Here is a 13504-nt window from a genome sequence, read left to right as displayed (position 1 = left end):
AGTAACCTAGTCCAACATCAGAAAGGGTTTCAATAAAATAATCAGATCAGCGGTATCTTTGCTTTATGATACAGTATAGCATATATACCAGCCCTGTTTTAAATAGGGGACATTTAATGCATGCCCTCACCCTCAGCCAGCCATAACTTATGCAAAGTGCATACATCTAGTATGCACAAATGCTCTCTATACAATCTGTACTCTATATTTACAGGCTACAAACTGCACACACTGAGTCTATATACATTAGGCTTGTGTATGTGGAGTTTCTGCTTAGAGATCTGGATCAACACAATGCTAATTCTCCCTTCCCTTGCACAAACTGAAAATCTACAGTGCTTAGGGGTCCTGCAGAACAGTGCAGGATGTAGCACTGGAAGCAGCAGGGAGGAGGAAATTGGTAGAATGCATCCCCCACCCTCAATCTGCAGAATTCCTCCAAGGATGAAAAAGCCTTTTGTGAATGAAAGGAGCCTTTTTGTTCATGGATGGCAGAACCCTATGTTTTTATTTTGTTTTAAGTTCCAGATTGTGAAACAGGAATATTGAACCCTTTTATATTTTATTTAAAAAAATTAAATCTAGAGGAAAACAAACAATAAGTTTTTTGTAAATATTCCCGTATTTCAACACAGAACATTCACATATTATTATTTATAGGACAAAGAGCTTTAAGGATGGCTAGTGAAGTAACTCAAAAGTTGAAGAAGAAGAGTGGTCAAGGCTGGAAGCAATCATCTGCTCATTGGAGGGAATACACTCAAAATAATCTTAGCTCCTTTACTTTGGATGAGTTAACAACTCCTTACTTGCAATCACTAAAGCATATCTGCCATTCAGCAAATAAATATGCATGAAGCCTGTTTTCAAAAATCTATCCTTTCATCTCCTTTAATTAGCCTAATTGCGGGGACAAGTGCTGTTCAAATGAGCAACTTGTATTAAGTGATCTTGAAGAGGCACCCATAATCATTTCATGAACAGCAGAGGTTTAGACTCATGCTAATGTCTTACCATACAATTGAAATTTATCTCTGAAATCATCATTCTATTTCTCTTTGGGGTGGAGTGTCTTATGCTAAACTACCCTACCACCCATAAGGATCAATTATCAGACCCTTCCCAGACTATCTCACCAGGAACCTTGTTCAATGTATGCTTTCAAAAGAGCAATGACAAGAGAAGCACAATGAAGCACTGCAGGAGTGCTAAAGGACAGCTGTTCCTGCCCGCAAGCTCTCCACTAAAATTTTGTCCAACGAAAGGGACTCACAAGAACATTTTAGCATCAACCAAAGCACCATAGGGTCATGGTTAATGGCAGCCTCAAATGAATTAAAACTGAAGCAAAAACCTACAGGGAAGAGGAAAACCCAAGGATTTTAGCATAGCGCAATGTTCAGTAACACCAGCATTTGCCTACTAACAAACACACATCAGTTAAACAGCAAGTCCCACAAAACCTAAAACGTCCAAGATTTTAACACTCGACATGGGCTTGTTCAGGCTTCAATCCTATGCACAACTTCTGATGTTTGACACCAAACAGGGGCTTATTTAGGCTACAATCTGAACACAAGGGTGCTTTCAAGGAAACGTGCATGGAATAGCACTGCTCCGTCCTAGAAATACCCTGTTGCATTCACAAATCAGAGCTGCAAAAGGGTGGATTTCCTCCTTCGGCTCCCTTCAGCGCCAAGCCTCGAAGGGAAGCCTCTAATCCACTTTAACAACCCGAAGTGCAGAAAGAGAGAGAGCGCGCGAGTGTGTGGCGCTTGCTACTACCTCTTTCCAGATTCATAAACGCAGCAGACCACCCAGGACAGACCCTGTGCATATGGCAGTGCCAGATACCAGGGCGAAAAAGAGGCAACAGGTCTCCCCAATACCCTTTAGCCACGAATAACCGCTGCTGCTGGGCTGAGCACCTCAGGGCTGCTGCTCAGCAGGGAGGAAGTAACGAGGCAGGCGGTGGCTGATTTGGGGAAGCAGGAAGCACAAGACTTGCCTTGCCACCATTAACGTTTAATGGACTTAATGTTTATTTTTTGTGGTGGTGGTGGAGATGAAGAGGGCCTCCACCCGAAACTCACCCCGCCGCCAAACCCCCATGACAGCGGCGGCTTCAGGGGCATCCCAGGAAGCGCCTTTCCTGAGCCCGCCCAGCCCGCTTCTACTCACACAAGCACAGCTCCACCACGTAGGCGTAGTAGGACCAGGCCACGACCAGGGCGATGAAGACCACGGGCACCCACGCCAGCACCTTCTGGCAGCACTTGAGGACGTGCGACGGCGCCATCTTCCCCGCCGTCGAGCCTCCGCCGCCGCCCGCAGGAGCCATCTGCGTCGCCGCTGCTGCTGCTCCCACCGCCTGGAACCGCCTCTCGGCTCTCCGCTGCGGCGAAGCCTCCTCGGCCCGCCCGCCTTGCCAGCCAGCCACCCCCGCCCGCCTGCTAAGGGGGCAGGGCCGGCCGGCCTCCTCTGCGCTGCGACTCGGGAGGGCGGGAAGAAGAAGAAGAGGCGCCTTCGCTACCCTCACGGAACAAAATCCTGACAGGGAAGCGGGAGAGGGCGGCGCGGCGAGGCGAGGGAAGGAGACGCAGGGCTCCTGAGGCGGACGGAGGACGCCTCCCTCGCTCGCCTCCCGAACAGGCTTCCTTGCACTTCAGAGCGGCTGCCCTCCTCGGCCGCTGTCGTCTCCCCTCGCGCAAAAAGGCCGCCTCGGCTTCCCGAGACCTCCGCTTCTTGTCAAGGTCACGGGGGGGCGGGCGAGGCAACTCCGCGGAAAAAGCGCTCCCGCCCTCGGCTCTGCAGTCCTCCTCGCAGCCCAGGGAAGCCCACCGTTCTTCGGGGTCGTCGGAAGAGGCATTCGTGCACACCACACCCCCCAACCATCTCCTGTTTTAGTGATCACAAGATGGGGGAAAAGAGATTTCGAGCCTTGCTGGTCCTGAATTTGCGCTTCAGCGAACGCTTCACCTCAAGTGTAGGGAATGAGGTCCCTTCGCCCCCACCCCCAATAAAATGTTTGAAGGGGCCGCTCCCCCCCCCCCAGTTGATGGGCATTGCCATTCAAATGGTATTTGAGAGCCGCATCATGTGATCAGTTATGTGTGGTGGGGCTTACCTGCTCTCTCTCCCCTCCCTATATTTCTTCAAGTGGACACCCCTGACCCCAAGTCTTTCATTTTGTGGGTGAGTCTGAAATAGAAGATCCTAGCTATTCTGATGAACAGAATTCATCATTCACCTGTCAAGGAAGTCTGAAAGGTTCTTCAAGCTATGGCCCACTAGCTCCATTCAAGTGGTACCATGGAAAGATTGTGAAATAGTCAATAGTGCCCATGTTTGGCCCTGGGCACTTTATGCCACACAACCCATGCCTGTTCTATTCAGATGTTCTCTTCTCCGCACTATGGAGCTTGCCCCTCAGTCCCCCTACAAGAGTGGGAGGGCAATGGAGAGGGTGAGATTTGAGTGTTCCTAAAATAAATTGGTTTGAGATTGAGGGCCAAATTGTCAAGAGGCCCCTGCCTAGGACCTGGGATTTTCACAACCCTGTGCTGATTTTGACAATGCCAGCTAAGGTAGAAAGAAATCAATGTTTTCTTTTTCTCCTAGCTATGGTTAATGAATTTTCATCGCTTGCTACCCTCATCCAAATTCAAAAGCAGGATGACTGCTGAATCAAGTGAGGCTAAACCTGACCGACTTATGCTTTGCTTCATAGGGCTTTGCACACCCATCACACTGGAAGTTCAGTTCGGTTTTACATTTTATGTATTTTTAGCAGGCAGCTAAAATTCTCCATAAAGTCTTCTTACTACTTAGTTTCATATTGAGCATTAATTCAAAGAATAAGCTCATGCACGTTAAAAGATAACAGTTACAGAGAGAAATAAAATACAAATGAGCATAATGGATTAGACTAGTTTATTCTTGCTGCAGTTAGACACCACATATAAATTCACTTGTACATCCCCATCTACGCCTATTAAATTTCAAGCGCTTTTTGGAATCTGCAATGAATTTAACAAGTTCTGCGTGTGACATACTTGCTCTGACTGAACAGTAAATCTATTAATTTCTCACGATTCCCTTCTGAACTTTAACAATAATGGTAGAATACATCTCCATTGTACTTTCATATACATTTCACACTTCAGCAAAAAAAAATAAAAAAAATATGTGCAAGAGTCTTCACTTCTGCTAAAAATATTCGCCCTTGGAATAAGACAGAGTTGCAGAGTTTGACGACAGGAGAATGGGCCTTTTCAGTAGTGGTTCCACATTTGTTGAATGCTCTCCCCAGGGAAACATGCCTGGTGCCATAACATTCTGATTTTTGGCACAAGGCAAAAACATTTTTGTACCTCCAGGTTTATATTTTTTAGTTGCAAGGATAACTCAGTGGCCTTTTTTGTATTCAGCCTTGATGTGAGGTGGATAGGACTTCTTCCTTTAAAATATATTGTTGGATGGGTATTTTCATCTTCGTTGCCGCTTTTATCTGACTTTCAAGTCTTTATTATTTTATTTTTACGGTGTAAATTGCTTTGAGGCACTTGAGTACAAAAATGTACTCAAGTGAATAATGTAATAAAAAACAATCACCTGGTAGTGTACACACACCATTTGCATATCAGAAAGTAGAATAGCATCCTCTGTGTATCATAAGATGGCACAACACCTTGGCCAACCTTAGTGGAAAGAAGTGGTCTCATCTTCAAAGAAGCTGCAGCCCTGTTCAAAATATAAATTAAGCAGTAAAGGGACCAAAATACATCTTTGCTGGACTACCTTTGGGACTGGAGTCTTGGCTGATAGTTGACGATTGGCTCCTATCTTAGCTTTCAAGGTCATGTCGGTATACAAATTCCTCATGCAGTTCAAAAGCTTAGTATTGGTACCCTAGCAGACCGGTCTGGTCCATAGCCAGTTATGAGGTACTGAGTCAAATGCTCCTCTTACAACATCAGAAAGGCAAGATTATGTTACTAAAATAAGAGTTAGGTATGTGCTTTGACTTGTAGACCAGAAATAGTTTATTAAGTATTCTGTCAAGACCCCCTACACTTTCCAGTCTGATATAAAATAAATGTGAGAACCATTGCCTTAGAGCAGTTGTCTTCAACCTTTTCAGACCCAGGGTCCCATCTTTAACCCAAACATGTGTTTGGGGACCCTTTTCTTAATCTTTTACCATATATTATATGGTGGAAGCACTCCTGTTGTGACCTACCTTGGATCAGGCTGTGGCCTGATAGCAGGTCCTGACCTACCAGTTGAAGACCAATGGCTTTTAACAGCTGGGGCCCTCCAGATGTTTTGACTTATGCCTCGCATGACCCCCAATATCATATTGCTTTGCCCGCTACTGGCATGTGGCTCCCACAAGGTTGCTCATGAGGCAATGTGGCCCACAGGCTTAAAATGTTCCCTACAACTGCTTTGCACGCGCGCACACACACAGCCCTTTCTTTTTAGCTGAGGTGGGTAGGTATATTCAAGTTTATAGCACAGCAGCAGTTTGCCCATATACAACACTATCTTAGATAGAAATATGCCGCTTATTTGGTGCTGGGGGGTACAGCTAAAGCAATTTTGGATCTCATGGGCCTTTGGAATAGGCACCATCCAACAGAATGTGACCAAATATTTATTCTCTATTACTCCACAGACATTTTAGGCCACACTATTTTTTTAGTGCCTAATCAATTTTTACAATTCACAATAACTGTTGGAATTGGTCCTCTTAATTTTACAAACTATTGGCCTGTCGTATTAAAGGTTACTATTGCAGTCTCGAGAAAAAGAGGCCTCTCTCGTGCTTAACACAGCTTTAATGCAGATTAGATATCTGAGAGCAGATGTAAGGGATCTCTACAAATTATTTGGGATGCATTTAAGGCTTTTTTTGAGAGAGAGAATCATTATTCACACCTTGTATAAATGAAAAGACAACGAATCTGAACTATTTATTTTGGAAACTCTTTGGATATAATGTAGAACCAGGTTTGCAACACCAGATTTATAATAAAATTAAGCACTAGGAAAGCAAACGGGCCAGTAAACTCCCAGATTTCTGCTTGAAACAGCAGAAGTCCAAGAATATTACTCTGATGCATGATGCTAGAGGGGCAGATTCTTGTAATGCCAAAAAGCATTTAGACACAATTTTTATAAATCCTTTTACCTGGCTGATATCAATCCTGCTAGGACAGAAATACAGAACTTGCTTGATACATTGGCTTCCCTGTACTACATGTATCAACAAACTTTTGCTGCATTCATAAGTAGACATAGGAACAAAATATAGAATTGAAAATGGTAATAAAACTTTTTCGATTAGATGATTTTAATGTGGAACAGTATAAGCATTTAAGGGGTAGATTATCCACCTTGCATGCAGGTCCCAGGTTCAATCCTAGCATCTCCAGGTAGGCTGGGAATGTCTCAAACCCTGGAGAGGCGCAGCCAGTCCGTGTAATGACTCACTAAAGGGCAGCTTCCCATGTTCCAATTAACTATTGCTTTGTCCATCAAAGTTGTATTTCCCTTGGAAGGCTGGGAAATTCCAGTTTCATCCCTCACTCAATATACTTAGTGTGTTCCTATTTTCAAGAGTGGAGCCTATTTATTGTAGACCTGTTTACTGAATATGTACACCTGTTTTAATTCTAGTGTCTGTCTTCATGGCAGATATCACTGCCGGTGGTTGTGTGTGTGTTTCTTGTGTGTCTTTCAACAGAAGTATTGATGTTCATACTTGAAGCACACACCGCCATCTTGAACATGCACACCAACTTGTTCCTGTATCTCAAAAACTCAGGGCAGATACAGGAATGGGGTTCTCCGATGGTGTTAACATTTCCCATGTTCCACTTGAAAAAGCGTGCTGAGGTTGAGCTCATACTGGAACGAAATGTAGTATTCTGTCCTGTACATATTCCGTTCCAGTACTTCTGCATTCAGTGAGGATTTTGACCCACATACTGAAGTCCCAGGTGATAGACCCTATCAACTTCACTTCATTGGTTTTCTGTGCTACTCACTAGAATCAATATGAGCTTATCTAGTGAAATGCACTTGTATTTGGCCAGAGTCCAAAGTTCCTCCTCTGCATACACGACAGCTATTTATTTTGTGCAAGGAGAACTTTGAGCCGATACATTGTGTGAGGAAAACCAGGTTGCTTCTAGAGGAGTTTGCTGTGTACGCAGAAGCATATTTTGGACAGCTAAATAAGCTCATAGCTCCTGCAGTTCTTATGTGCTCATGGCTATAACAGCAAGAACAGCATTTCATCTCTCTGGGTCTCTGACTTATTTATTTAAAGCGTTCTACCCTACTTTTTCCAAGCAAATAAAGCAGTTTCCAATGTAATACAATATAAATACAAAAATACAAATGAAATTAATGAGTCACCAAAGCAATTAACAAACTTTATAAAAACATATTTTTGTTTAAACTCTTTGAGTTTAAACAAAACCAGTTTAAATGACCAGCTCTATTATTTTTGGGTAAACACCCAGATCTTGATCATTGTTAATACGGTCAGAAACTGCTCACCACTGCTCCAGCGCTGATCATTGCCTCAGGTGAGCTCTGAGTCATTACAGGCCTTAGTTAAAAACTTACCCAACTGACCCAACCCAGGCTCCTGGGCAGTAAGGAGTATAGGAGGGCTTGCTGTCTCAGTGGAGCTTTGTTTGTGTAATAAGGTCTACTGGAGCACTGATGCGCCTTGTGATTCTAGTCTGTCTTCTGATTTTCCCTCTGCCCCAGATTGCTCTTTGGTCTTGAGTTCTGGCTCCAGAAATCCCTTACGAATGCAGAAGTTCCTTATACCAAGCAACACCATTTACACTATTTGGAAGCAACTGTCCAAGGTCAGGTCAATAACTAGCCTCCCCTGCATGGGCAATTTTTAAAAAAGTGGCCAGGGCCACACACACCTGTTAATCACTTGACATTATGATGTCAGGTGGGACTTGCTTGTCAGCTGATTGGTACTGACAGCAAGACCTGCTTTGCCTGTTTGTCAATATTGTTTGGATTCAAACTGTTTCTTCAAGCTGACCTTTTTCCTCTGCAGACCAGCAAATCTGTCTGTAAAGCTGGCCTACATTGGGGAAATGTTGGTTTGCAGGGGCAGCTTTAATCCGGTTTGTACTTGCCAATGGACTTCAAGGGGCTTGCAGTCAGCACTGGCCAGTGAGCCCTGCTTGTCAAGAAACTGTTGAGACTTTAAGCTCCTGTTTGCTCTTTGCTGCTGTGTCTTTACTTGCCCCATACCTGCCATATGATGACACAGGTGTGGGCCTGGTTGAGGAAGATGGCCTCATAAGCCAAATTAGGAATCTTGTGGGCTCTTAATTAAGTCACAAACCAGAGGTTCTCTATCACTGATCTACAGCCAAGTATATATATATTTAAAGCTCTTTCAAAAGATCTTATATTTACAGTGTCTTGACCCTTATTACTTAATGACTTTAACATATATAAACTTTTATTAATATGCTGCTGCAGTGCCAAAAAGCCACAACACTGGATGAGAACTGCATTATACATTAGAACATAAAAAAGCCACGAGGTATGATAAAGAGCATTTATCATAAATTTAACAAGAGCATTGAAATAAATTATGCATTTTGAAAGCATGCTTAAATGCCCTTGCTCAAGGCCTAGCTTTCTCTGGATTGCACCCACAGGCTAAATTTAGATATTCATGGAGGTTTTCAAGCAGAGGTTGGATAGTCAGTCATCTGTCATGTATGATTTAGCTGAGATTCCTGCGTTCAGGGGGTTGGACTAGAGTTGGGGTCCCTTCAAACTCTATGATTCTATGAGCATATTAAACACGGACATTTTCTCTCCCATTTTAGAAGCCATCAAATTAGTCTCTGAATGTTGACTCTGGAGAGGGACTATTAGAAAACCTAGGGCTCCACCTTGTGGGAGAGTGGTAGTATTTTATTTCCCAAACAAAGCTGCAAACATACTTAAAAACAGGTAGGCCCCAAGGATAGCCACTGATGCATAAAGAAAATTACAAAAAGAAGGGTGTGGGGACAAAAGAAAGATGCAGATTTCTGCATATGCTAATTTACAGGTGTTGGTGTAAACATATCAGTAATGATTATAGTTTGAACAGAAATGTTGTATTGGGGAAAGGCTGTGATCAGGTGACCTTTGTGGCTGCTCCATCTGCTGCCCAGAGGAACTGTCCTAATTGCCCTAATGGTTAATGGGCAACTTCAAAGCATCTGCTCTCCTTTCTTATGGTTCTTTATCTATGAACTGGACTTGACATCTCCTCTATGAAACAGGACACGTGACCACCCAACGTACTGAATTTTTGAATCATTTCCGGAGAAAACAGGCGACAGGACTTTGTGAACCATGAGCTGTTCTTAACGAACCACACGGCAGAACAGGCTGGAGTCTAATGATCTTAATTAGGCATGTGGACTGTGCTATATGGGTGCAGCAGATGACAACAATCACTATTCCAAGGCTGCATAGCTCAAAATAATCTGGAGTGCACTGCTAATAGAAGATTTTAGGTGGCAGGGAGTTATTGTACATTGAAGTAGAGACATAATGGCTGGCAGCAGAGACAATGATAGCGGCCATTCAGGCATTTCCTGCCCCCCCCCGGTGAATAAATTACTGTGCCATAAATATACACAGCACTGTGTCAATCATTTCCACTAGGAAAGTACAATAGCAAACAACAGACACAATTATGTTTGCTCAATTTATTAAAGGGGTGGCCAAGCTTTTGTAGTCTGAGGACCACATGCCAGCGTTGGATATGGTCAGTCTAGGCATGCATACACCGAAGACATAATCACACAGCACTCTCTCCCTCTCATTCACACTCATGCATATACCCTCACACAAAACACACATGCAGATGTATACGCAAGTGCATGCATGCACCCACCCAGAATCTAGCCCTCTCCTCTCCAGCACAGAAACATCGCCTTTTACTTTCAACACAGTAGTTTTACATGAAGGCCATTAGAAGGATAGCATAAGAGGCTAGGACTCTGACTGCCAGCAAGCCCTGTTGCCACGACTACAATAGACCACTTGCTTTTGGGGCTGTCCGATACCGACCAACTGGGATGATAGAGCTACTGCTTGGGCCCAAGGGTCTCAGAAGAACCACTGGGGCAGGGGCTGTCATCTCTGTTCTTCACTTTTGCTCTGGCCCAGTGCTCAGCAGAGAACAGTAGCTGCAGCTGCTGCCATCTTTATTGCACCAGAATGCCTTGCCCTTCTGGATTAATGAAGATGTTGACAGCTCCTTCACCCAGCACTTCTTCTTTTTGTATATATATGCTTTATTGGTTTTTAAAACTGTGTAACATAAGTAATCAACAGAAACAGCACTTCTCTGCTCAGTGGCAGGCTCAGTGCTGTTCTCCATCTCCACCCACCATCAGGCCACACTACCAGGGAAGGCAAGCAGGAGGGATGGGGAAGCTGCGATCAGCCGGGTGCTCAAAGCAGCGAAGGAAGTGGCTACAGCCATCCCTGCCTTCATTTCCAGGCGAGGGGGAGAGACCATGGTGGTGGGGGTTAGAGAGATCCTTGCCTCAAACATGGCAACAGCCCTGTCCCCAGCAGACTGGATTTGGCCCAGAGGCTGCTGGTGTCTAAATTACAGACTGGCATTGCACTGTTTCTTATTTGTATTCAAGTTAACTTCCCTCCCATTTCTAGTTATATTAAAGTTAGAGGTCTAGTTAACTCCCCCTCCCAATTTCAATCTCTTTTCTCCTGAAACAATCAAGACGCTCACTGCTCTGCAAAGCTGAACCACTATGGACATAGCAAGCCCATAGAGAAAAGGTAATTGCCAAGCTCAGTGTCAAGGATGGCCAGAAGCTATTTCATTTATATCTACCAAAAGACACTTTATTTTCCACCCATTTCTTGACTGCATGCAACTTTTTGTCTATACAAATTCACACCATTTACAATCTTCCAGTTTATGTAAACATGTTCCTATTTCCAGGCTGGAGTGAGAGATGCAAAGCATACTGCAAACAGAATAGTCAAAAATATATTTGTATAAATTAGAAGAAAAATATACAGGAATATACAAAGTTTCAGTCCAGTAATTGTTCAGAAATAGTGAAATCTGTGAAGCAGCTGAGGATTGTAGTTTTAAAATGATTGTTGCTTTATAAAATTCATTCTGGAGTTGTAGGTTTTGGGCTTTTCTTCTTTCTGTTCACAGGATATCCTTTTAGGTCTTTCAGCCCAGTTAACAAGACGTGCTTTTCTTATGAAACATAAGCAAAATGAGAAATTTCTACTAAATTCCAGGCAGACTGATCAATTCAGGGATTTTGATCCATTTTTTAGAACTTCAGTACTATTAGGAATTAAAACACCTTATGAAATCTGGAAATTGTAATAGTCCCCCATCAATGTTGATTATACTGATAAATACTGTAGCATAATGATGAGAAAATAAATTTGTTCAACACTCAATTGTATAAAGATATTCTATTCTATCAAATATAGCCATTATGTAAACAAACATACACCAAAAGCAAACCCAGACATTTATAGTTGTAAAATGATGCTCTTTTTTTCTAGAAGGGACTTTTCCCAGTTTGTTTCCAGACTTCTTTTGCTCCTTTAATGCTCTCCCTTTTCACACATTTCCAGTAACCTGGAACTCCTTGCTGCTGAGGCACCTGTTTTTGTTTTTAATAAAAAATAACATTAATTACCACACTGCATTTAAGTTTCTTTTTTTTTAGCTGGCTATGGCAATGACTTGGATGAAACCCAATGACATTTGGTCCTTCCCCACCAAGAGCTGTCTCTGGAGTGGCCATTCCAGCTAGTCATTATGAGCAGCTAGGAACAAGAGTACTTCATCTGCTTATTTTTGTGTTCCTCCCCAATCCCCTTTTTCATTTGTATCACACTTCGAGTACACTCACAGAAGCAGTATATAAAGGACAGCAAATAGACGATTGAAGAGACGATCAAGTTATTTAGACTTGCCCCATTAACCTTGATCCATTATGGCCATTAGAAACCTGGATGCTAACTTCCATGGAGTTGGGGATAAAATCCCTAACATAATTATTAAAGGACAGTAGCCGACTAACTCATCCGATCAGTGTAAATATTTGCTCTTGTGCAATGAAACGTTCTCTCATCCCCTGTTCTGGGGATATTCTGTTCTTTTTATCTTGTATTTTTATGTTGTGAACCGCCCTGAGATCTACAGATGAAGGGCAGTATACAAATTTAACAACAACGTTATTCTACATCAAGTGTTATGCTGGGTAGATTTCAATCTGGTTATCAGTTCCCTTGATAGGTTTTCACTGTATGTGTGGGTTTAAATTTTAGGGTCTAAGAGAGAGACCTCTCTGAAGCTAGAAAAAAGTTCTCACAAAGCAGATGGGCATATTTTGGTCTTCTCCTGTGGGGTCTGTCACACCTTATTGTTGAGCCATCTGGGTGTTACTAATCTAAGCTTTTGGCTTATTGGAGTCTCTGGCTTGGAGCACTTTCTCACTCTTGGTCTCTGCTTGTGCTAGGACTGAATGATAGTGGCTAATCTGGTAGATGTGTGTTATATGTTGGTATAGAGATAGATGGTTTGTGCCTCCCGTCATCAACTGGATGTTCAATGAAGTCTAATGAGCATACATCAGAAGCAAACAACTTAATAGGCTAGCTAACTGTTCCATAAAAAGTTCATCTTAATAAGAAAACTCTTTGTTTTTAATTCCACCTTAAAAGGAGTAGCCCTGTAAAATTTCCACAATTACCTATTTTCACAAACTGCTCCCACTAGGATTATATGGTCTATATGCTGGCACCTTGACTGATTAAAAACAGTTACTCCATTAAACATTCTATTTTAGGAATAAGGCTTCATTACCCTTAAGCCTCGATGCATCCTGTTTTTTAGGACTCCAAGGAATTCTGCATGGCTGAGGCAATTGTCTCCATCCAAATCAAAGATCTTGAAGACGGTGTCCAAAACATTTTCTGAGAGTTCCTGTCCTGTAACAGCTTTCACAGCTCTCTTGAACTCGGCTAATAAAAGCACAACACACCATACATTACCATTAAAAAGTAAAATAACTAGGAAGATTATAGATCAGTTTATGGAACTGAATAGTGGAAAGATCTATAAATTTAACAAACTATTCCTTCTGAGTGCACAAACATAATTTGAATTGTGTGGTCAAATAAACAATCAAAACATTGCATGCTAAGTCCTTAATATTATTTTTTCAGCTTCTTAATGGGATCTAATCACTACTTCTTGTCTTGAAGAATGGAAGAAGACAGCAAGCTGCCATCTTTCAGTTGCAAGTGCAGGCAGCAGTTGTGGCTGGTGATCAGCTGTAGCGTCTCCCAGCTGACAAAGGAGGAGTAAATGCCAGGAAAAATTCCTACTGCCGCTTCTCCCAGCCACCAGTAAATAGCGATCCGTAATCTTCAACTG

The 13504-nt window shown here is 42.8% G+C and overlaps 2 protein-coding genes across 3 annotated transcripts in view; both read right to left on the bottom strand.

Annotated features, from left to right (window-relative positions):
* ZDHHC20 (zDHHC palmitoyltransferase 20) overlaps positions 1-9628 on the bottom strand; it is a 45438-nt gene extending 35810 nt beyond the window's left edge. For both annotated transcript variants that reach the window (XM_083609235.1, XM_083609236.1), the window contains exon 1: positions 2182-9628. In XM_083609235.1, the coding sequence (XP_083465361.1) occupies positions 2182-2341 (160 nt within the window). In that variant the 5' untranslated portion in view covers positions 2342-9628. The remainder of the gene's footprint in view (positions 1-2181) is intronic.
* Positions 9629-9749: 121 nt separating this feature from the next.
* Positions 9750-13504, bottom strand: part of MICU2 (mitochondrial calcium uptake 2) — a 64469-nt gene continuing 60714 nt past the window's right edge. Inside the window, exons 11-12 of the mRNA XM_083609216.1 lie at positions 12932-13089; positions 9750-11723 (exon numbers count right to left, since the gene is read on the bottom strand). Of these exons, the coding sequence (XP_083465342.1) occupies positions 11619-11723; positions 12932-13089 (263 nt within the window). The 3' untranslated portion in view covers positions 9750-11618. The remainder of the gene's footprint in view (positions 11724-12931; positions 13090-13504) is intronic.

This window comes from Podarcis filfolensis (assembly GCF_964270895.1).
Source record: "Podarcis filfolensis genome assembly, chromosome: 4".
Taxonomy (NCBI): domain Eukaryota; kingdom Metazoa; phylum Chordata; class Lepidosauria; order Squamata; family Lacertidae; genus Podarcis; species Podarcis filfolensis.
Note: the sequence above shows the minus strand (reverse complement) of the source record. Positions and strands in the feature narration are given on the sequence as shown.